Source organism: Acartia tonsa, chromosome 2, assembly GCF_053477335.1.
Source record: "Acartia tonsa isolate MP-2025a chromosome 2, ASM5347733v1, whole genome shotgun sequence".
NCBI classification, from domain to species: domain Eukaryota; kingdom Metazoa; phylum Arthropoda; class Copepoda; order Calanoida; family Acartiidae; genus Acartia; species Acartia tonsa.
The window spans coordinates 41,251,630-41,273,982 of NC_137261.1; the positions used below are offsets into that span (position 1 = coordinate 41,251,630).

The window sequence follows — 22,353 nt, forward strand, 5'->3', positions numbered from 1 at the left end:
CGGTAACTACTGAACCAATTGAGTTCTTAATTTTATGGAAGCTTCCTATGGGTCCCTGGATGGTTTTAGGCATTTTAATTTTTATATCTACGTTTAGATTAGGCTATTTTCCTTATTCAACCGATTACTGAGGTCTTACATGCAGATGCTAGGAGTGCAACCTTTATTAAGTGTACAAGAAGGATGAATATTATTAGCAAAACCTAGGACACTTTCTGTTTACAATTCTCAATATAAAATAAGCAATTCCTTGTATATGTTGAGTGAAGTACACAGGTTCAGTGAACATTATCTCAATGATGTTCTTGTTGTAGGTAGTGCTATAAAGTCGTCTTCTAATCATCTTCCTTGACTTAAAAACAGTCTGCAGACAAACATCCTGGCACTTGCTAGATTTCATTTCATATCCATCCAGAAAGTACGTCATGTAATCCTTTTAAGTGTTATTTTATTTTAAATCTTCCCTATCTATCAAAATTTATTAAAATAGACTGGTATAATTTTATTCTAAATGTTTTTCAATTTTTTTCCTCCTAAAAAGCAGCAAAATCTAGTCATAAAATCCCGAATCAATTATGTCAAAAAGAAATTTTCATTAGCGAAGCTACTCTATAATTTGAAATGTCCGTCTGTCTGTCCGTAAGAAACGTTTTGGGGAAACGTGATTTTCTTGGCTCCTTTTTAAGATAGACGCCTGAAATTTCTAGGGATTAAATAAGTTAACATTCTTTATATTTTCAACAAGTTTCATCAAGATACGTCAATTGGGGTGCTAGATCGATTCCTACATATTTAAGTTTTCATGATTTTCAAGATAGACGGCTGAAACTTTCAGGGATTGAATAAGTTTAATTTCTATCAAGTTTAATTGAGATTTGCTTCTTGGTTGGGGTGCTAGATCGATTCCTAGATTTTCAAGTTTTTATGATTTGAATTTACTACTATTCAAGATAGACAGCTGAAATTTTCAGGGATTAAATAAATTTACATTTTACATATTACCAAAAAGTTTTATTAAGATTTGTTTATTGGCTGATGTGCTAGATCGATTCTTAGATTATCATGTTATAAATCTTACAAGGTTTCGTGATTTTTTTAAGTTTATGTTTTTTTGAAACTGCTCTATAGTTAATTTTTTTCGGATATCCATCTATAATTTTTTAGCTTCGCTACTTATGGATGTTGTCATCCTTGTTTGTTGATCAGTATAGCTAAATGTGCTTAAAATGTTAAAGTTTGATCATCAGATGAGAAATTTTTACATGCACAATACCTTTAATGATCCTAAGAATCCAATATATAGTTTACTTTGTGCATACAATTGTTTGACTTTCCTTGATAAATATTCCTGTACTTCTTAAATTATTGATGTTATCATCCTGTTATCAGTATTAACTTATAAAGTAACCCTTAAACAAACTAATTTTGATTGTTTTAAACTAAAATTTCCTCAAAGATGGTTTTCGTAAATATTTTAAATAAATTTTCATCAACATTGAGTTTTCCAGTACATTTTGCTGTATCAGACATCCAGGGAGGTGTACAGTTGATCAAGTCATTGAATTCTGAAACTTGTTTGTTTTCATAGCATTTAGCAAGAGTATCATTCTGTCCATATTCTTTACAACTGTCATAGGCAGTGTCAAGAGCTGTTTGGCTGGTGGTTATCTAATCAGTGTTTGTTTTAATTTGTATTTTATGCATATAAATTAGATATAGAGAAACCCAACATAAATGATTATATGGTTTTTGGATACATTTTTTAAAGGGGTATGAAAATATACTCTGTACCTGTAGAATCATAGTTTAGAGTTAAAAATAAGAATAATAACCCACATCTATTTTTTGAGGATTTAAACTTTCTTTAATTCATTGGGTCCATTTGGCTAAATGTTTATGTGTCTTTCCATTGGGTTATTATTCTTATTTTTTACTCTGCAGTAAGATTCTATAGATATCAGAGTATATATTTTTATACCCATTTAAAAAATGCTTCAAGAACAGTTTTAGCCATTCAAAAATGTGATGTTTATGAAAGAAAAAAGAGGGTTATACCTGATAGGTACTTTTGGTACCCCCTTTAACATCAACAGGGTCTACATGCTCAACAATCCTATTTCCAAGTTGAGAGGACATTTTTAGTTGATACCTAGTAGCTTGACTTGCATCTGTTATCATAACCTCCAGGCTGTTAGTATGATACAAAGAAAATTGGTACCCATTCTTGGAATTAGCCGCAAACTTTGTCTTTGTAAAATCTAAGACCTAAATTATCCAAAATATCTTAATTTTGTTAATGGAAAGAGAGTGTTTATTATGTGATAAAGGGGGAGGTAGGATGTGCTAAAATTCTGTAAAATTGTGAGTGAGCTTCCAATTAAAAGCGATTATTAAGTCTAACTGTTATTAAATATTCGTTTAATTATACAATGCGTTTTGTCAATATTAAGAGCAGTTAGACGTAATATTCGCTTTTGACTGAAAGCTTACTCAAACCTTTACTGAATTTTAGCACAACCTTCCTCCCCCTTTATTACAATTGAGAAAGAATGTTATGGGGGGGGGGGGGGAAGAATAGTACTTCTCTTTTTTGAGAGATTGTTTAACTTTACAGTTATTTGCAATTAAAACATATTTTTTTTATACCTGGCACAAGCCATAAGGCAACAAAAGTCTAGTTTTGGTAGGCAAGTGATTCTTTATTTCGATTTCTTCAAACTTTGGTTTGTATATCATGTTCAGTACTTGTTCATACGAGCTGTTGTGAGAGTTCCAGGATATTATTTGTCCATCTTGAGTGAGTAACTTTCCCTTGTAGAAATCATATTCTGAACTGTAGCCTAGCTCAACCCCAAGTGTGTCATTGTATTGGTCCAATGGACAAACGGCTATCAAGACACCAAATATTCTTTTCTTCATAATAAAATCATCATTTTATTATTTGTTTGAGTTTAAGTGATCTCTTTTAACCTTGATAAAAATTAATTTCCTCAATATGTATAGACCTTTTAAAGAACTTATCAATCATCATTGGAATCATTGTACTATTTATTTTGTATTTTTATTAATTTATTAAGCACATTTGAATCTATTTTATATTGCAAACCTTATGAATAAAATTTTCCCTTTAGCTCTTTATAACTAGTAGCAAAGCTACTCTAAAACTCATTTTGTCTTTCCATCCTAAAGGGTAAATTGGAATTACTCTCTAATGAGATATAAATAGCTGCATTTTATTGTTATTATTTATATTATAAAAGAGAATCTACTTTAACCAAGTATCACAGGAAAATGTGTTTTCTCTTCTGCCTTTAAATAAAGAACACCAATTCTTAAGGACACTTAAGCAAGCTTAGCTTCTATCCCATAACTTATTTTTCCCGTATTATTTTTAATGCTTTGCTACTTTTCTATTATGTTTTGGTACCCTAATTTTTTAAGACGAATGGTGGGGACGATTTAAAACGCTAGTTTACAGGAAAGAATATCAAGTGTCCTATCAAAGGCGGTGAAATTTCCGATAGTTTCTTCATTGAATTTGATAGATTTTGTGGCACATGCTTAAGTTTGAGTATTGCTGTTGTAAATTGGTTTATAAATATACCGGTAGCCACCAACTGGAATTGCAATTGTCTGTGATTTTTTTTGAAAATATAAATTATATGAAGTTGCCCTTCTCTTTAATAAGTTCAGATTATTATATAAAATAATTTTTTCTTCACAAATGATATGTTTAATTTTCTAATCTTGTTTTTTAAAGATTTAAAACTAGATAAATAACTAGACTTTAGACTAAAATATATCGTTTATACTAAATCCAAGATCTCTAAATTTTAATAAGGATTTGGACTAAAATAATCATATTATATTTTAACTTATTCTAGACATCTTCTGTATGATAATAAAGCTTATTACTTGTTTCAAAATAAATTAATAATACTAAATCATAGAATATCAATTACAATCCTTTAGCACAACTTTAAAACCAAGAATAACCTTCATTTCGCATGAAAGGTTGATAAAAAACTAAATTTAATTATTTCTTTTGTTAAATATTAATATTTACTTACTTAATTTATTAAGGCAAACACTGCTTTCACATAGGGGTTTGTGAATATGTTTTAATTTAATTTATATTGTACAAGGTACTCTTTTGTAACATATTGTAATCATGTAAAATAAAACACATAAATAAGAATATAGATGTATTAAATTACTAAATTAAAGAATAATAGCCAATAATATTCTTATATTCGAAACTATACATTCAATTTATCTATCTATCCAAATCCTAAGCAATCAAATCAGTCAATCCTAAATAAATCTTTATATCTATTTACATATATGACATTCTAACTGTCTGTCAGTCTATCTATCCATCTGTCTATCCTATCCATCTGTCTATCCTATCCATCTGTCTATCCTATCCATCTGTCTATCCTATCTATATGTCTTGTCTATCTATATATCTATCTATCTATCTATCTATCTATCTATCTATCTGTCTGTCTGTCTGTCTGTCTGTCTGTCTGTCTGTCTGTCTGTCTGTCTGTCTGTATGTCTGTATGTCTTGTCTATCTATATGTCTTGTCTATCTATATGTCTTGTCTATCTGTATCATGTATGTCTTGTCTATCTGTATGTCTTGTCTATCTGTATGTCTTGTCTGTCTGTATGTCTTGTCTGTCTGTCTGTCTGTCTGTCTGTCTGTCTGTCTGTCTATCTATCTATCTATCTATCAATTTTATGGTCACCTGATGAGGTAGAGAGGATAGGATATTAAATATCTATCTATCTATCTATCTATCTATCTATCTATCTATCTATCTATCTATCTATCTATCTATCTATCTATCTATCTATCTATCTATCTATCTATCTATCTATCTATCTATCTATCTATCTATCTATCTATCTATCTATCTATCTATCTATCTATCTATCTATCTATCTATCTATCTATCTATCTATCTATCTATCTATCTATCTATCTATCTATCTATCTATCTATCTATCTATCTATCTATCTATCTATCTATCTATCTATCTATCTATCTATCTATCTATCTATCTATCTATCTATCTATCTATCTATCTATCTATCTATCTATCTATCTATCTATCTATCTATCTATCTATCTATCTATCTATATATTATATGGTCACCTGATGAGGTAGAGAGGATAGGATATTAAATATTTGAGCTGAGTTTTCAGCAGTCAGCAATCTTGTCTCAGCAGTTTTCAACATGGAAACTCCAACCTAGCATAAGATTTGAGTGGTCAATCATTTCCACACAAAAAATATCAAAGCCATGAAGACTGAAAATTGTTACTACAGCGCATAGTTGTTTAATATGATACTTAAATTTACTTAATAATCTTAATGCATCTGAGTTTTTAAAAATAGCATATTGTAAAATGACGCTAAAGCGTCCGTGATTAAAATACTTTAAACAATTTGGTGTTTTTATGATTTTTCAAAATCAATGATAACAGCAATCCCAACCACAAGAAATTCTTTTCGATTTTATTTCGCCTTTCCACTATCGAATTTTTTCTTTCCATTAAATATTTTTTGTTTTTAGATTAATATAGAAACCTTTACTTTTCCAATCTTAAATAAGTGTTTATATTAATAAGATAATATGAAAATTTGCTTCAATAATTTTTTTTTGTTTTTGGTTGTTTTTGTAAACATACGATTGAAAAATTCTTTAAAATCTATCTTATCTCGAGATTTCTACCTTTCTTTTCAATCGATTATTTAAGAAACTGAATTAAATAGTGTTTTAACAAATTAGAAAGTTTACGAAAATAAGATTGGTGATGACATCCTTGTTCAAAATGAATGTTGCTTTTCAAAAAAGTTTTAAGGAAAAAATATTGGACTATCACTTTTTTATTGTTGATGAAATTCAATTAACTACGTAGATTTAGTATATACTATATAAAACATATATGACATAACTTCAAAAGTAGTAAACAAGAAATAAGGGTCCTAGGACAAACGTAGGAGTGGACACTTAACCTAACCTAACCTATTTTAGACCATCATATAGGTTTTTTAAATGCCTAACCCCTGAGGGGAGCTTATTTGTACATTCATATCTTAACCTAACCTAATCTGAATAGAAATAATTATTAAGGGGGGGGTAAGTTTTGCCACTTTCGCGTAATCAGTGTTGTGTGGGCTAGGTATTGATCTGAGATTATAGGTTATTTAGGATAAAAGTTTACTTTTGGGTAGTAGTTCACGGAAATTTAATCATTTTTTGAATAGGTCTCCAGGTTCAGGTGCTGCAGGCTGGAAGGTCGTTTCTGGACAGGTAAAATTTTTTTAAAAATTTAGTTTGAAGAGTTAGAGAGCAACTTATAAAACAAAATATGCTTCTTTTTGAATGGTTTTAACATATCTGCAGAAAAAATTAAGCTCGGCCTCCAGGTTCAGGTGCTGCAGGCCTCCAGGTTCACTCTGGACAGGTAAAAATTAAAAATTTTTATTTGAAGAGTTAGAGGTACACCTATAAAACCAAATATGCGTGTTTTTGAATGTTATTACCATATTTGCAGAAAAATTAAAAATCAGCTTCCAGGTTCAGGTGCTGCAGGCTTCCAGGTACACTCTGGACAGGTAAAAGTTAAAATTATTTATTTGAAGAGTTAAAGGTACACTTATTAAACAAAATATGCATCTTTTTGGATGTTATCATCATATTTGCAGAAAAATTAACAATCAGCCTCCAGGTTCAGGTGCTGCAGGCCTCCAGGTACACTCGGGACAGGTAAAAATTAAAAATTGTTTATTTGAAGAGTTACAGGTACACTTATAAAACAAAATATGCATCTTTTTGGATGTTATCATCATATTTGCAGAAAAATTTAAAATCGGCTTCCAGTTTCAGGTGCTGCAGGCCTCCAGATACACTCTGGACAGGTAAAAATTAAAATTATTTATTTAGAGAGTTACAGGTACACTTATTAAACCAAATATGCATCTTTTTGGATGTTATTACCATATTTTAAGAAAAAATGACAATTAGCCTCCATATTCAGGTGCTGCAGGCCTCCAGGTACACTCTGGACAGGTAAAAATTAAAATTTCTTATTTGAAGAGTTACAGGTACACTTATTAAATCAAATATGCATCTTTTTGGATGTTATCATCATATTTACAGAAAAATTTATAATCGGCCTCCAGGTTCAGGTGCTGCAGGCCTCCAGGTACACTCTGGACAGGTAAAACTTAAAATTTCTTATTGAGGTATTTTTTTATATTAGAGGAAAGGTTTCTAAATAGAAATTGTTAAAATATAATAAAATAGCAAAATTTATCAAGTAAACCTTCTATTAGTGTTCCATGCAGGCTCTGGTGGCCTCCAGGATCCTGCAGGATAGCTAATAATCCTAATACATAATTTTTGAATTTAGAGAAAAGGTTATAAAATAGGAAATGAATAAATATCATTATCAAATAAAATACACATTATTTAATGTCCCTAGATGTGCTTTAGACAGGCTCAAGGTGGCCTCCATGAGACTGCTGGACAGGTTTAAAAAATTAATTTAATAATTTTTTTATTTAGATGAAAGGTTTGAGTTATGCTTCAGATAGGGTCAAGGTGGCCTCCAGTGGCCAGCTAGATAGATTTGAAGTATTTATTACTTTTTGTTTATGTATGGTTTTCCACACATATGCAAAATATAATTCTGTCTCAGATATAATATTACAGATACTCAGAATGGGGAATGCACCTGAACCTGGAGGCCGATTGTCAATTTATCTTTAAATATGATAATAACATCCAAAATTACGCATATTTAGTTTAATAAGTGTACGTCTAACTCTTTAAAAAAGAAATTATAATTTTTACCTGTTTAGACTGGACCTAAAGGCCTGCAGCACCTGAAACTGGAGTCTGATTTTAATTTTAACTGCAAATATGATGATAACATCCAAAAAGATGCATTTTTGGTTTAATAAATGTACCTGAAACTCTTCAAATAAAATATTTTAATTTTTACCTGTCCAAAGTGTACCTGGAGGCCTGCAGCACCTGAACCTGGAAGCCAATTTTTAATTTTTCTGCAAATATGATGATAACATCCAAAAAGATGCATATTTTGTTTAATAAGTGTACCTGTAACTCTTCAAATAAAAACTTTTAATTTTTACCTGTCCAGAGTGTACCTGGAGGCCTGCAGCACCTGAACCTGGAGGCCGATTTTAAATTTTTCTGCAAATATAATGATAACATCCAAAAAGATGCATATTTTGTTTTATAAGTGTACCTGTAACTCTTCAAATAAACAATTTTAATTTTTACCTGTCCAGAGTGTACCTGGAGGCCTGCAGCACCTGAACCTGAAGGCCGATTTTAAATTTTTCTGCAAATATGATGATAACATCCAAAAAGATGCATATTTTGTTTTATAAGTGTACCTGTAACCTTTCAAATAAGAAATTTTAATTTTTACCTGTCCAGAGTGTACCTGGAGGCCTGCAGCACCTGAACCTGGAGGCCGATTTTAAATTTTTCTGCAAATATAATGATAACATCCAAAAAGATGCATATTTTGTTTTATAAGTGTACCTGTAACCTTTCAAAAAAGAAATTTTAATTTTTACCTGTCCAGAGTGTACCTGGAGGCCTGCAGCACCTGAACCTGGAGGCCGATTTTAATTTTTTCTGCAGATATGTTAATAACATTCAAAAAGAAGCATATTTTGTTTTATAAGTTGCTCTCTAACTCTTCAAACAAAATTTTTAAAATTTTTTTACCTGTCCAGAAACGACCTTCCAGCCTGCAGCACCTGAACCTGGAGACCTATTCAAAAAATGATTAAATTTCCGTGAACTACTACCCAAAAGTAAACTTTTATCCTAAATAACCTGTAATCTCAGATCAATACCTAGCCCACACAACACTGATTACGCGAAAGTGGCAAAACTTACCCCCCCCTTAAATCAATATTTTAACACTCCAGCGTTTGTCCACTCCGACGTTTGGAACTCCTGCGTAAATTAATCAAATATCTTGAACAATAGAGCTAAAGGATATAGTAAGTATTAAATTTGATGCCCATTAGATAGGGAAATATCAATGAGAAATGTCAGATGGAATCTTAAATAACATACGACTAAATCATATTTATCTTCACCGCGTTACAAAAGATTATATAGAGTAGGTATGTTTTAAAGTAGTATTATCATAAAAAAAATTGCATAATTATTTTTAGTAGACAAATAAACGATTAATATCCGTTGAATTAGAACCGGTTCTCAGCCATTATGAAAAGTCTCGGCATCTCGGGACTAAAAAAACTGGTTTCAATCTTGAAATTGTACATTTTATATCCCTGGAAAGTTGTTTATAATACAATGCGAGAAAAAAATCTATTCCAAGCGGACTGACAAACAAAAACATTGTATGTTATAGAGTAGTTGTGCGACTGATAATGATATAATTAAAGGTTTATTAGAAGTTTAAATTAAATAATAGATTTTAAAAACTTTTCATTACACTTTTGTAAAGAAAAACAATAAATATAATACAAAAGGAAAACAAAAGTTTAAAATATAACAATAAAAATAATAAACAAAATACGTCTAATTTAGATGACCATAAAAGTAAATAGTAGATTGATACCAAAAAGAACAAGCTCAGAATGAGAAACTGCCAAATTGTAACAAATTTCATGATAATCCTTGTTTAAAAGTTAAAGGATCTGTGTCTGTCTGAACCGGAAGATCTATGTCACTGCTGAAACGATATAGTTCTCCTTTACAGTGTAGGTTTTCATTGGTCCTGAGAAGATTTTTAACTATTTTGGAAGTGGGTACCACCAACCTCCCAAGAGAAATTGGCCCTAGAACCCAAAAAAAACTATTACGAAAAATAAGTAGTTTAGTCTTTTTAAGCATGGATACTCATTGGTACATTGAATCATTACTGAAAACGTAATCTATCTCTCTTAAAAAGCAGCCGATAAATTCACATTTCTCCCTTAGACATACGGAATGAGTTAAATATACAATAGCTTCACTACGAAAAAGAGAATATTACTACAACTAAAGTAATACGTTTTAAGCAAATTTAACGTACTATCAAACAAAAGGAAAGAAGTTTCTGATGAAAAATAAGGCAACTATTTTTTTGTTTTTTTTAAATAATAGTTCTGAATTCTATTCAGGGCTCGGCAGCCACAGCCACCCTAAACAGGTCGACTCACTGCCTAAAAATTATCCGTGCGGCTTACTTAAGCCACATAATAAGCATCAAACTGTTATGATTCAAAAATGGAAAGCTTAGCAGCTTAAAGGAAAATCATAAATTCGTTTATAGGACAAATATTCTTAAACTATTTCTATAATATAATTTTCTTTTGATCAAAAACAAAGTACTAGAATGTCCCTTTTAATATTAAAAAAAAATATAAAAAGTTATAAATAAATAAAGCTTAAAAGACTCATTGTTTATTTTATCAGGATTAAAGATATAGGGGGAAAATAAACAATTATTATATTTATGTTCTTTACGTAAAACACTTTTTGTTATTGAAAGATGGAATCATATAAATGATTCATGTAGATGATGCTTTAAACAAGGATGACAATATATCCTTAAGCGTAGCACAAACACAAATCATGGACGGATAAATGGAAGAAGTAAGTTGTAGAGCAGTTGCTAAGTGGTCATGAAAACTTTCATATAAAATAATTTATAATTAGAATCAACTCAGATATACACATTTTCCCTAAGGACGTGATCATCAGCCTATGCCGAAGGTTCTCACTAACCCCAGATCCGATACATTTCTCCTTTTTGAGTATCTTCTCATAGGTCCTGGGGAAAATACCAAGCACCGAAGAAAAATTGCCCCCAGAAAAAAATTACCTCCTCCACTATTATTTTTTTCTTTTTTATACTAGAATTACAAATGGGGGTTAGAATTATCCGCTCCCTCCTTATTATCACAAATGTATATACTAGAGGCGTAGTCACTAGTTAAGGAAAAAATTGCTATTTTGCATGTTAGTTATACTACCACATTATTCCTGAGTGTGACCTACCTTGAATAGAATCGATGTACCATAGTGGAATAATAGATCCCAAATTCTAAACAGAATAACAAATTTTGTAATACATTATAATTAATCAATTAACAATGTAAATTTTCTGGGTATAAGTATAATGGTTATTATCAATTGGATAATTTTTTACGTGATTTAAGTTATTAAAACTTTTTTGGACCTAATAGGCTAATAATTATAGATAAAAAATGAAATTATAATTACGTTTATAAAATAACGATTACCTAAAATAGCAGGGACATAATTGGGATATTACAACGGACGATAAATTAATGCACAACTACATTCTACATTGATGAGAAAATAAATTGACCCTTCTGTAGATTATTATTTGTTGAAAAGTTTTTACACTGCTAGTTTATACCAACTAATCAAGATTTGATAAAAGTTTCAGAGATTTTAAGCCTACAAAACAGGTTTTTTTGGATACCCGTATGATTTACAATCCAATGTCCCCAATCTAAACCTGAGTAAAAATAACCGTCCATGACGTAATCTGCAGAGAGAGAGAGAGAGGGGACAATGGGCTGTTTATTACACTAGTTCCCAATGTTTTATAAAAAAAGTATTAGTATTCGTTGTCTGGAAAACTTTGTGGTCTTTAGTGAATTTTGATTGGTTGTAGCATTAAGTTGAGTGTTCAAACGTGCCAATCTCTAAATTTAATCTACTGAAGATGTAATTTTGTTTATCATCCGTGGGAATGTACATCAGCTTTTCGGCCATTGTCTTATTCCTTAAGTTCTGTGCGTAGTCTGTGTAGAGACTTACCTTAATACAATCTTGATATGTAGACAGGATGAATACAAAGTAATGAACCATTGCAGGGTTATCAAAGATATTTCTATATCATGTTCTTTCAATACATTATCAACCTAGACTTACAAAATTTAAAACATGCATGATCTTAAAATTTTTTCTCCAAATGATTTTAACAAATTAGGCTAGAAAATGACCTTATTTCGTAAAATATAAAATAAATTTGGCTTCCTGTTTTCATAAAACCGAAATTTTTTATGTTTACGAGCTTTTGGTTTTAACAAAATAATAACTTTAAAAACAGACCTACGTATTAATTTAGAAAATTATGCTTTCTCGAAAACATTCCAGACGGACATTTTGAATAACAGAGTAGCTTCACTATTAAAAAACGTATACCTCTGGTAAATGTTCTGCTACAAGTGATCTTAAAACCCGTTGGTCCGCCTAATTAGTAGATACTTAAAATTTTTAAGAGGAATCATATAAAAGTTGAGTGATATATCTTTTAAAAAATTTAATTATGTAGCATATAGACAAACTTTTAAGGAGAAGCTCGTTATTAAAATTACAGCAGAAATAATAGGAAGCTATTATAAAATCATAACAAAATGTTATATTATAGAAGTTTTTTGTCTCAAAGAAAACCTTACTAGTTGGTATTATAGTCCTTAATATTTAGAAGTTCTTTATAGTGCCTACAAAAAATAGCTAAATTAAAAAAATTTTGCCGAAGAATCTGTAATGACGTCGTATTAGAGAAATAGAAATATGAAGTCATTCGGGATAATTTGGCCTAAAGTTTTTAAAATTATCCCTTTTTTATAGACACTTTAAAGAACTTCTAAATATTAAGGACTATAATACCAAGTTGTGGTCCTACCCCAAACGTAAGAGTCCCAAACGTCAGAGTGGACAAACGCAAGAGTCCCAAACGTCAGAGTGGGACAAACGTCAGAGTGGACATTGCTTAAGTAAAACATCAGAGTCTATGCTATTTTAATTATATGACAAAAAATAGACAGTTAGGCCCCCTAGCCTGCCTAGCCGCGGGCGCTCGGCCCCCTAGCCTATAACCTAACCTAACCTAATCATAAAGAAAATGACTCTGGCTGCAGCACTCAGCACCCTGGCCTACCTAGCCGCAGCGCTCGGCCCCCTAGCCTGCCTAGCCGCGGGCGCTCGGCCCCCTAGCCTATAACCTAACCTAACCTAATCATAAAGAAAATGACTCTGGCTGCAGCACTCAGCACCCTGGCCTACCTAGCCGCAGCGCTTTAATGATTATAAAATCGAGACTCATACGTTTTACTTATAAAATGTCCACTCTGACGTTTGTCCCAAAAATCCTGCGTTTGTCCACTCTGACGTTTGTCCCACTCTGACGTTTGTCCCACTCTGACGTTTGGGACTCTTGCGTTTGTCCACTCTGATGTTTTTCCACTCTGACGTTTGGGACTCTTACGTTTGTCGTGGAACCCAAGTTGTGTGTAACGTTTTAGTTAAATGCTCTTATTAAGTCAAGCTGTTCTTAATTATAACCAAAAGCTCAGAATATGCTTGTTCATAATTTAGAACAGTTTGACTTAACAAGAGGCGTCAAGCCTAACTTTACGGAAAATACGCGAAAAAAATACCCTCTTTATTCTGAACTTTAAGTATGAATTCCTGAGCGCCCCAGAGGTTGCTGGAATAGTAGCTGGATGGAAGGAGGAGGTCAATGATGCTGGCCATGCACCAGAAGGTGTCCTCCTCTGGTAGGAACAACAACAGGGTGCTAGCAATCATACCCATACCCTAAAAGATAATTTGATTGGCAATTTATAAAATAACTAGCAGCTTCACCCCCACAATACCGGAGATCTGTATTCAAAGGGGTATAAAATAGGAAATATAGTCTAAAACCATCCTAAGAATGTAATCTAAAAATGCCGGGACCTATGTAAAGCTTCCCTAAAATGGAGAACTCAATCGGTTCAGTAGTTATTAATATCTTAAGCTTCAGACAGAAAAACCTTACTACTTTAGGATAATATTCTATCCAGATGTTACTCTAGCTTATTTTGAGTAGTGAGGCTACTCTATCAAATCAAATATTTTTTATTGGGACAAAACAACAAACAGATTTAATATCATCAACATTTATAAATATATAGTGTTTCGGAGCCGGAGCCGGGAGCAGCAACATTTTTAGTGGAGCCGTAGCCGGAGCCGTATTTTTCGTTAAAAACGGCTCCGGCTCCGGATTAGCTAAAAATGATTTTTTAAAGTAATATCATAATTTGGCAACGTTCTATCCATATAATAAACTGAAAAACTATTGTTACTTAACCAATAGACACACATCCTTCTACTTTTATATAGCTTTAATAAAATAAAAGCAAAATATTTTATATTATTTATTTTATTTTAACAAATTCAATAATGAAAAAAAATTGATATATTAATTTTAAGGTAGGAGCTGGAGCTGGAGCCGCATCAAAATTATACGGCTCCGACACCCTGGGTTTAACACGATATAATACAAGTATCCAAGGACTGAAAAACGCCTGGGGCGGTGTTGAAATTGACTTTGTCAGCTCGTCATTCCGTCAGTAAGTTTATAACGCTATGGGGAATGTGATTTTCTCGACTGAAAAGAAAGACAGCCGAATTGTTGGTGACGATTCCCTGTACAAATTTTTTATAAGGTTCTCTGATTTTCTATGATTTAACGCATATTCTCTCTTTTTATTTTTTCTCCTTTCCCCACATTAATATTTTTGTTGTTGTAATGATGCTATAATTCTGATCTTTTTTATTTGTTCTAGATAAATTGGATAAAGAAAGGTTTATTTTATACAGAATATTCTTCTTGTTTATTTGAATGAAAGTTTCTACCTGGCAATACCCAACATCAGGATAAATCCAAGACACAGCCCTCAACACTCTCCTAATAAACATATCTATAATACAAAGTAGCTTGATGCCTGTCCGTTTTTTTGTCCGTCTGTCTGTCCGTCCCTTAGGATCTCGGTAACCACTGAACCGATCGGATTCTACTCTTCAGGGTATATACCTATTGGTCCTGTGGTGGTTTTAAGCTATTTTCTTAAGGGGTGGGACACCTCCAACTCCCCCAAAAATTAAAATTCCCCCCCCCAAAAAAAAAAAAAATTTCTGGGGAAACTACTTCACATAAATTGGCAGCACCAGAATTTTTTTTTAATTACCTCATGGGGAAAAAGCCCCTAGAGGCTAGGGGCGAAGCCGCTAGTCAATAATACAGTAACAGGATGTTTGTCTGTCTATTTGTTTATTTATTGGTACCGAAGGATCTCACTAACCGCTAAACCGACGGGGTTCTCCTTTACAGGGTAGCTTCTCATAGGTCCTGGGTAGGTTTATAACTAATTTTGAGGAGGGTACCAAAAAAAAAAAAAAAAAAAAAAGGGGCGTCGTAGCTCAGTGGTAACTCAGTTGAATACATTCATGCAACTTCCCCTGGTTGTGTAAGAAGGGGATTATTGAGTAAGTTTGGATACTTAATAGTCAAGTACATAATATCAGTACAACCCTTATCCCAAGCTCCTCTGCGGAGAGCGTCATTCATTACAGTGACTTAATTTGGGACACCTGCCATACTCGGCGAGGGTGAGGTAATAATGAGTAGCTCTCATGAGATAGCGGGTCAAGTCATAATGTGCTTGAACGTGGAGCTTGATAGCCCTAGTGGCTATACAAAAGTGACTCAGCCTACTCCATGACTACTTAGGTCCAAACCCTAAGAGACTATGGCTAATCAATCAATCAAGGAGGGTGCCACCACCCTCCCAAGAGAAATCGCCTCTACAAAACTGCATAGCAATATGTGACTAGGTCACATCTGTGCGTCCCTCTGTCTTTAAAATACTCAGAAAACTCAACTTAAACTTTTATTTATACGGAATTTGAATTTTTTTAAATATAAAATATTTTAAATGTAAAAGAAATATCATGAGCAGTTATTTGTTGATATATAATATACTGACTGAAAATAATCATTTGATTCTGAATAGGTAATAAATGTAGCAACTTCTAATTAAAAATATTTCATAACTCTCAAAACTCGAGGTAATTATATAAATTGAAGATCAATATGACACGCATTATTGTTAAAAAAATTGGTTTTTAGAAATGATTAGGTAGATAATATTTATTAAGATTGATCTAAAAATGAGTTTTAAAGCAAATTGGAAAAGTACGCCAAACAATCATTTGTCAATTTTAAATGATTTTCAAAAAAAACTGTTGAATGACGCATTTTAAAACTAGTAAAACAGCTTTATTTACATGAGATAACAAATAAATCTTTCGGCTCTTTGAAACTTATAAAACGTTGTGACGACGGTTTCCCTCAGATGTTTAGCCGAGCACAGAACACCTCCCCCCTTATTTTAAAATATATTGAAAATAAGGACTGTTTATCATGTGTTTATGTTTTACTTTAGGTCAGAATAGGTTATACACATGGTACCCCGCAGTGTTAGGGTATCTAAGGTATAGGCCCCCAAGTGCTGGTTAAATTGATTTTAAAATGTTCACTAGAAACTTTGAGGGAAAGCACTATTGCAAATATATAACACCCTGCAAAAGTGAATGTACTTCATAAAAACTGGTGCCTTTTAAAAAGATTATTGTCCTTTGTGTACCTAAAGACGCATGTACAAACGTTAAACATCTAGAAAACATTTTCTAAAACTTACAAGCTAGGTAAACAAGTTTAATGTAATGGATAAATTACCTCAATCTAGGAACTCCAACAGAATCTTTCTTTGCAAAACAAACATTATTTGGCATAGTCCTGAATTATTTTTAAAAATATATTTATAAGTCTTTTGTAGCATGGCCGACAGAATGACGGACCAATTAATTTGTATACTTGATATATGTTCTTTGGCAAAGATCGTCACAAATACAGCAGTATATCAAAAGTAGCTGCCACATAAGATTTCGGACTGAGAGGTTGGCTATAATTTAATTCACATATTTTTAACTTAATGTACTATATTTTTTCCATTATGGCGTCGAAACGGATTAATATCCGCTGGATTGGAACCGGTTCTAAGCCATAGTGCAAAATCTTGCATCGTACCGCATTAGTCCTTTGACACGTATATTAACTTTTTTGTCTTATGTGGATATTATTAACCTTGTTATTATACTGTAATTAATTAATCATGATCAATTTTACTGCTTGTTTGTGATTATTTATGTCATGTATATATGTATGCCTATTTCACTATGTGTCATAAAATAAATATTTCATTTTCATTTCATTTCATATCTAGTATTTTACGAATATAAAAATGCACAATCATAATATTGAAACCAGCTTAGTTAGCTCGTGCCTTATCATCTCGGGGCTAACAAAACTGTTTGTAATGTTATAATTGTACATTCTTATATCCGCGGAAAGCTGTTTATAATACGATGCGATAAATAACTATTACTCACCTTAGTAGATCTTTTTCAATCTGTTTGCTATACTGAGAATTCTCATTTGACGATGAACTAAGTATTTCTCTGAAAATTTTAGAAGTAAAATCAATAAATTTTGCTTAAAAATTGTAAAATATAAAAAAAAGTTATTAGGATATAAGTAAGTAGTAGTTGAAGTAAAACTTAAAATGTGATTTAGTAAAAGTTTATGGTTGCTAAATTTTTAGAAAGCTAAGAAAGGCAATATATCAAATATGGAATTTTTTATTGTAGTAGAAACATATAATTGAATATATTTATATAGATTAGAAAGTTTTGGCAATTTCAAAATTAATATTTTTTCATTGTTGTGAAATTATACCTAATGTTTTATACCTAAAAATCTTCGAATTTTAAAGTTTTTAAAAATATAAACATTAAAAAATCCTCCAATGAAAATATTCAATAGGTTCAGCGAAATTAAAAAAAAAAATATCTATTTTTTTCCCCCTATATTCCTGATTTACCTGTAAGAAATGCCAATGCCCGTCTTTTTCTTGTGCGTGTCCAACAGGATTGGCCAGAGAAATTTTCTCAGTGAATGAGGTATCCCAGATTTTACAAGCTCATCTAATTTGCTGCTTCTGAAACAAAAAGTGTCCTAAATCCAATGAAAGAAATTGTGTAATTTTTGCAGTAAAAAAGAGGAAAAATAGTATATATTAAAATTTAGTTTTGCTTCAGTATTGATTATTCTTTTTAAAAGCGAAGCTTTTCTACCTATAATTAGGGTCGGGTTGTCCGTCCGAGACAGATAGCTTTTTTGTTAATTTAGGCATGTTAGAATTGTCCTATCGATTTCAAACTTTGCATGGTGATTCCTGTAGTAGTTAGGTACGATTTAGAAAGCGTAGCAACTCTCTAATCATTAACAGAATGTCTGTACGTCCTTTTTAAAAATGTTGATCTTTTACCTTTTTAACAACAAATTTTTAATTTGATCTAATTATCCGATTTTTCTGATTTTTGGTATACTGATTCCTGGGACAACAAAGTACAATTTAAGCAAAGCAACTCTATAATCAAGTCCTAAAATGTTAGTATGTCCATAAATATTATCCTGTATCAAGAAGTTTTTTAGCAAATTTACTCCCAATTTGCTTTGTCTCTTATTCATTTATGTTCTGATTATTCAGTTCTGACACTATACTATAAGTGTTAATGTCCGTTTGTCCAACCGTTTCAGAGCTTCGCTTTTATGGATGTTGTCATTCTTGTTTTAATGTATCCACTTGTAGCTTCGCTGATAATTACCAGCACATTTTCCTTATTAAAGTTATAGTTACCCAAACCTTACCACTTCCTAACCACGAACAATATGAAACTTCCCTATAAATTATGTTTAGCAGTTTGCTAGGTTTTAATGGACATAAAGAGAGACACTATAACATTGTAGAAACTAAATTTATAAATCTCTTGCAGACATATTGTTTTCTAACATTTAGCTTGTAATGTAATATGTATGTGAGAGGAGAGTGCAATAAAGAAAACTTTGGAATCAGGTTTATTTCGTGCTAAATATCAAATTAAAGAAAAATAACATTTAAACATATTCTGTCAGCTATGACCACTTTTTAATGGAGCCATATAGTATATATAAACCATTAAACTTTCATATCGATAGAATGTCAACACTTTTGACAGTGATACATAATAGCAACTGTAACGAATTTTCCTCACAAAAAATAGACATGATCCAAAACTTCTCTTCTATTCTTTCATTGCCACTTTTTGTTTGTAGAGTTTCTAATTAAATATTTTTTTTCTAGACTCTGTAAAAAAAATAATAATGATATTAGTAAAACATCTTAGATTAGCTTGATTCAATATTCTATTTTATTAATTTTATTTTCCATGACAAGGGTTGTCAATTATATAAAAATTTAAGGTATATGTATAGTGACAACATTCGCAGTTTCAAATAATATGACAACTGACAAGTGCTTTCTTGTCCCTTGAAACCATATATCCACACACAAGGTTTTTAGAGCATTTAGGCATCTAATACCACGGATCTTAAGGGATAGGACAATGAAAGATAAATTGATTACATTCTTAATGATGATGCAAAAAATTACCTCTTCAGTAGATTATAATAAGCGGCTGAAACTTTTGGACAAATAATTAATGAACCAACCAATAAAAATGCAATAAAAAGTCTCCAAAGTTTTTCAACCAGAGAATAAGAAAACGTTAATATAAAACTTTGGGGACAGTGTAATAAACAGCCTAATGGCCCCCTCCATCCCTGGAATCTAAACCTGTAAGTACAATTTTTTTAAATTACTTACTTTCGAATGGTTTGTTTATCATTTTCAAGGCCAAGCTCAACAGTCCACTGCAAATGGCGCCTAGAAAAAAAATATTATATTATATTACTTCCTCATATTAGCTTTGGGGAAAAATTTCCGCCCTTATTTCCTTTTTTTTTTTAAAGCCGATGGTTCCAAGCCAATATTGGGTACTGAGCACCACAAGTAAAAATTCCTTTAGTCCTCCCACAGAGGTTAGGCATAAGGAATTTTTTTCTCAAAAATAAGGGGAAGGGGGTGATCAATGCTCAATTGGCACTTATTGTTAAAGCGCCAATCTATAGATAAGTTAACTCAGTACACTTTTTACAAATATTTATTATTTAAAATTTTGTTTATTGTTTGTAACTTAAATTAATTGGCCTCCGCACAGCATGGAAGATTTTAATAATTATTATATAAAATATAAATAATAAAAACTACGCAAACTAACTTTTTTTAAAATCAATGTTTCACCTACGCATGCTATCTTATTATAATGAAGGATTAAAAATCCGTGAAGTACTAACCAAAAGTAAACTTTTATCCCAAATAACCTATAGTCTAACTTTAATACCTAGCCCAATAATCACGGAGTAAGCGAAAGTGTCAAAACTTCCCCCCCCCTTATAAAAGTTTTTAAATTCTGTTAGCATTATCAAAATAGCATTGTAAAAAGTTTACCTATGAATCAGTTGCGTGCAAAACGATTCACCAGGAGGTTGTGAAATCATATAGGGGGAAAGTTGAGGGGTAGGGGATGTAAATTTGTAAAACCCCCTTTTTCGCACGCTACTGAATTATTATTTTTCTATATTTTTATAGCTCTAAAATTCCAACTTTAGAATAGGCACACAAAAATTGCGTTTATTTAACAAACTTTTTGAAAAAGACTTAAAGAAATCAATGCAAATAATGAAATATTAAATAGCAAGAATAAGGTATAACCAATAAGCGGAATAAATATAAAATAACATTTGGGGCGCAGATAAAAAGGTTGTCAATTCTAATAAGTGTTAACCCCCCCCCCCCCCCCCCAACGACAGCTGAAAATCACGTAAAGGTTTAATTACTTTTCTGAATTAATTTCGTTATTGGTATAAGCTGATTAAATAGAATGAATTTATCTCTGGGAAGTATTACATACCTGAGTGAATCTATGAATGGAATGGATAAAAGTTTGCTGGAACAATCTATGTAAAGTATAGTATACCTGGGTGATTCTATGAATGGAATGGATAGAAGTTTGCTGGAACAATGTTCTGGTCCGTCCTCTTCCTCCACGCGGAATCCAAATTCATCATATCTAGGCAAAAACAAGAACATTTTATATTAACTGAATTTTTAAAAACATCAAAATTGTAAAGAGTAACTTTACCTGTTGACTTAAAATATTTATCAATGCCATGCTGAACTAGTTATAACACCTCTGTATTTCGAAACAACAAAAAAAAACTTTTATATCCCTTTACAAATAATAGTAGAATATTTAGCGGCTTCCCCATATTTAATGCTAATTTTAGACTAGGTTGAATAAGGTTAGAAGAGCCCAAAAGGTTACATGAAAAATAAGTGGGGTTCGATGGTCAAAAATATGTTTGAGTGAAAGCAAATATTCATTTTTAAAAAGTCTGGTAATCCAAAATATTGCATTCATAGAAAAAATTTCTTTAAGTTGGCCTATTTGTTCATTATTTAATATTGATAATAATGTAAAGTTTTAAGCTGTAAAAAATAATTACTCTGATAATATTGCAAATATTTAAAATCACTTAAAAATTGAGATATTTAACAGATTAATTGTAGCAAATATGTCAAATTTGCAAAAATTCATTAAGGGTTATTAAAACAAGGATGACAACATCCATAAAAGCAAAGTTCTGAAACGGTAGGACAAACGGACATTAACACTTGTATAATGTCAGAACTGAATAATCAGAATGCGAATGTATAAGAGTCAAAGCAAAATTGTAAGTAAATTTGTTAAAAAACTGCTTGATACAGGATAATGATTATGGACATACTTACATTTTTAGGACTTGATTATAGAGTTGCTTCGCTTACAATATTGTACTTTGTTGTCCCAGGAATCAGTATACCAAAAATCAGACCAATCGGATAATTAGGTCACATACAAATTTGTTGTTAAAAATGGACGTACGGACATTCTGGTAATGATTATAGAGTTGCTACGCTTTCTAACTCGTACCTAACTATTACAGGAATCAACATGCAAAATTTGAAATCGATAGGACAATTCTAACATGCCTAAATTAACGAAAAAAGCTATTTAAAAAAGTAAAAAAATCAACATGTTTAAAATGGACGTACGGACATTTTGGTAATGATTATAGAGTTGCTACGCTTTCTTAATCGTACATAACTACTAAAGGAATCACCATGCAAAATTTAAAATCGATAGGACAATTCTAACATGTCTAAATTAACGAAAAAAGCTATCCGTGACGGACGGACGTACGGGCGGACGGACGGACGGACGGACGGACCGACCCTAATTATAGAAAAGCTTCGATTTTAAAAATTAAGAAGCTATATATAATATATAAAGATCGGCATTCGCATCTGCAGACTTCCTTTTTAAAATGAGTCGCAGCTGCTTCCCTAGTAACAGCCGCCAGTAAGTAAATCATAAAAAGACAAAAAATTGACTAGGGCCACCATCAAATCAACAATCTGGAACCAAGTCGT

General features: G+C 31.7%; 1 protein-coding gene across 1 annotated transcript in view; it reads right to left on the reverse strand.

Annotated features, from left to right (window-relative positions):
• LOC145312561 (small G protein signaling modulator 3 homolog) overlaps window positions 1-22,353 on the reverse strand; it is a 61,122-nt gene that overhangs the window by 34,057 nt on the left and 4,712 nt on the right. Inside the window, exons 5-15 of the mRNA XM_080151815.1 lie at window positions 20,858-20,950; window positions 19,645-19,704; window positions 17,821-17,937; window positions 17,330-17,398; window positions 16,617-16,676; window positions 14,735-14,786; window positions 13,522-13,651; window positions 12,254-12,300; window positions 11,867-11,970; window positions 11,075-11,120; window positions 5,167-5,262 (exon numbers count right to left, since the gene is read on the reverse strand). Coding sequence (XP_080007941.1) covers window positions 5,167-5,262; window positions 11,075-11,120; window positions 11,867-11,970; window positions 12,254-12,300; window positions 13,522-13,651; window positions 14,735-14,786; window positions 16,617-16,676; window positions 17,330-17,398; window positions 17,821-17,937; window positions 19,645-19,704; window positions 20,858-20,950 — 874 coding nt within the window. The remainder of the gene's footprint in view (window positions 1-5,166; window positions 5,263-11,074; window positions 11,121-11,866; window positions 11,971-12,253; window positions 12,301-13,521; window positions 13,652-14,734; window positions 14,787-16,616; window positions 16,677-17,329; window positions 17,399-17,820; window positions 17,938-19,644; window positions 19,705-20,857; window positions 20,951-22,353) is intronic.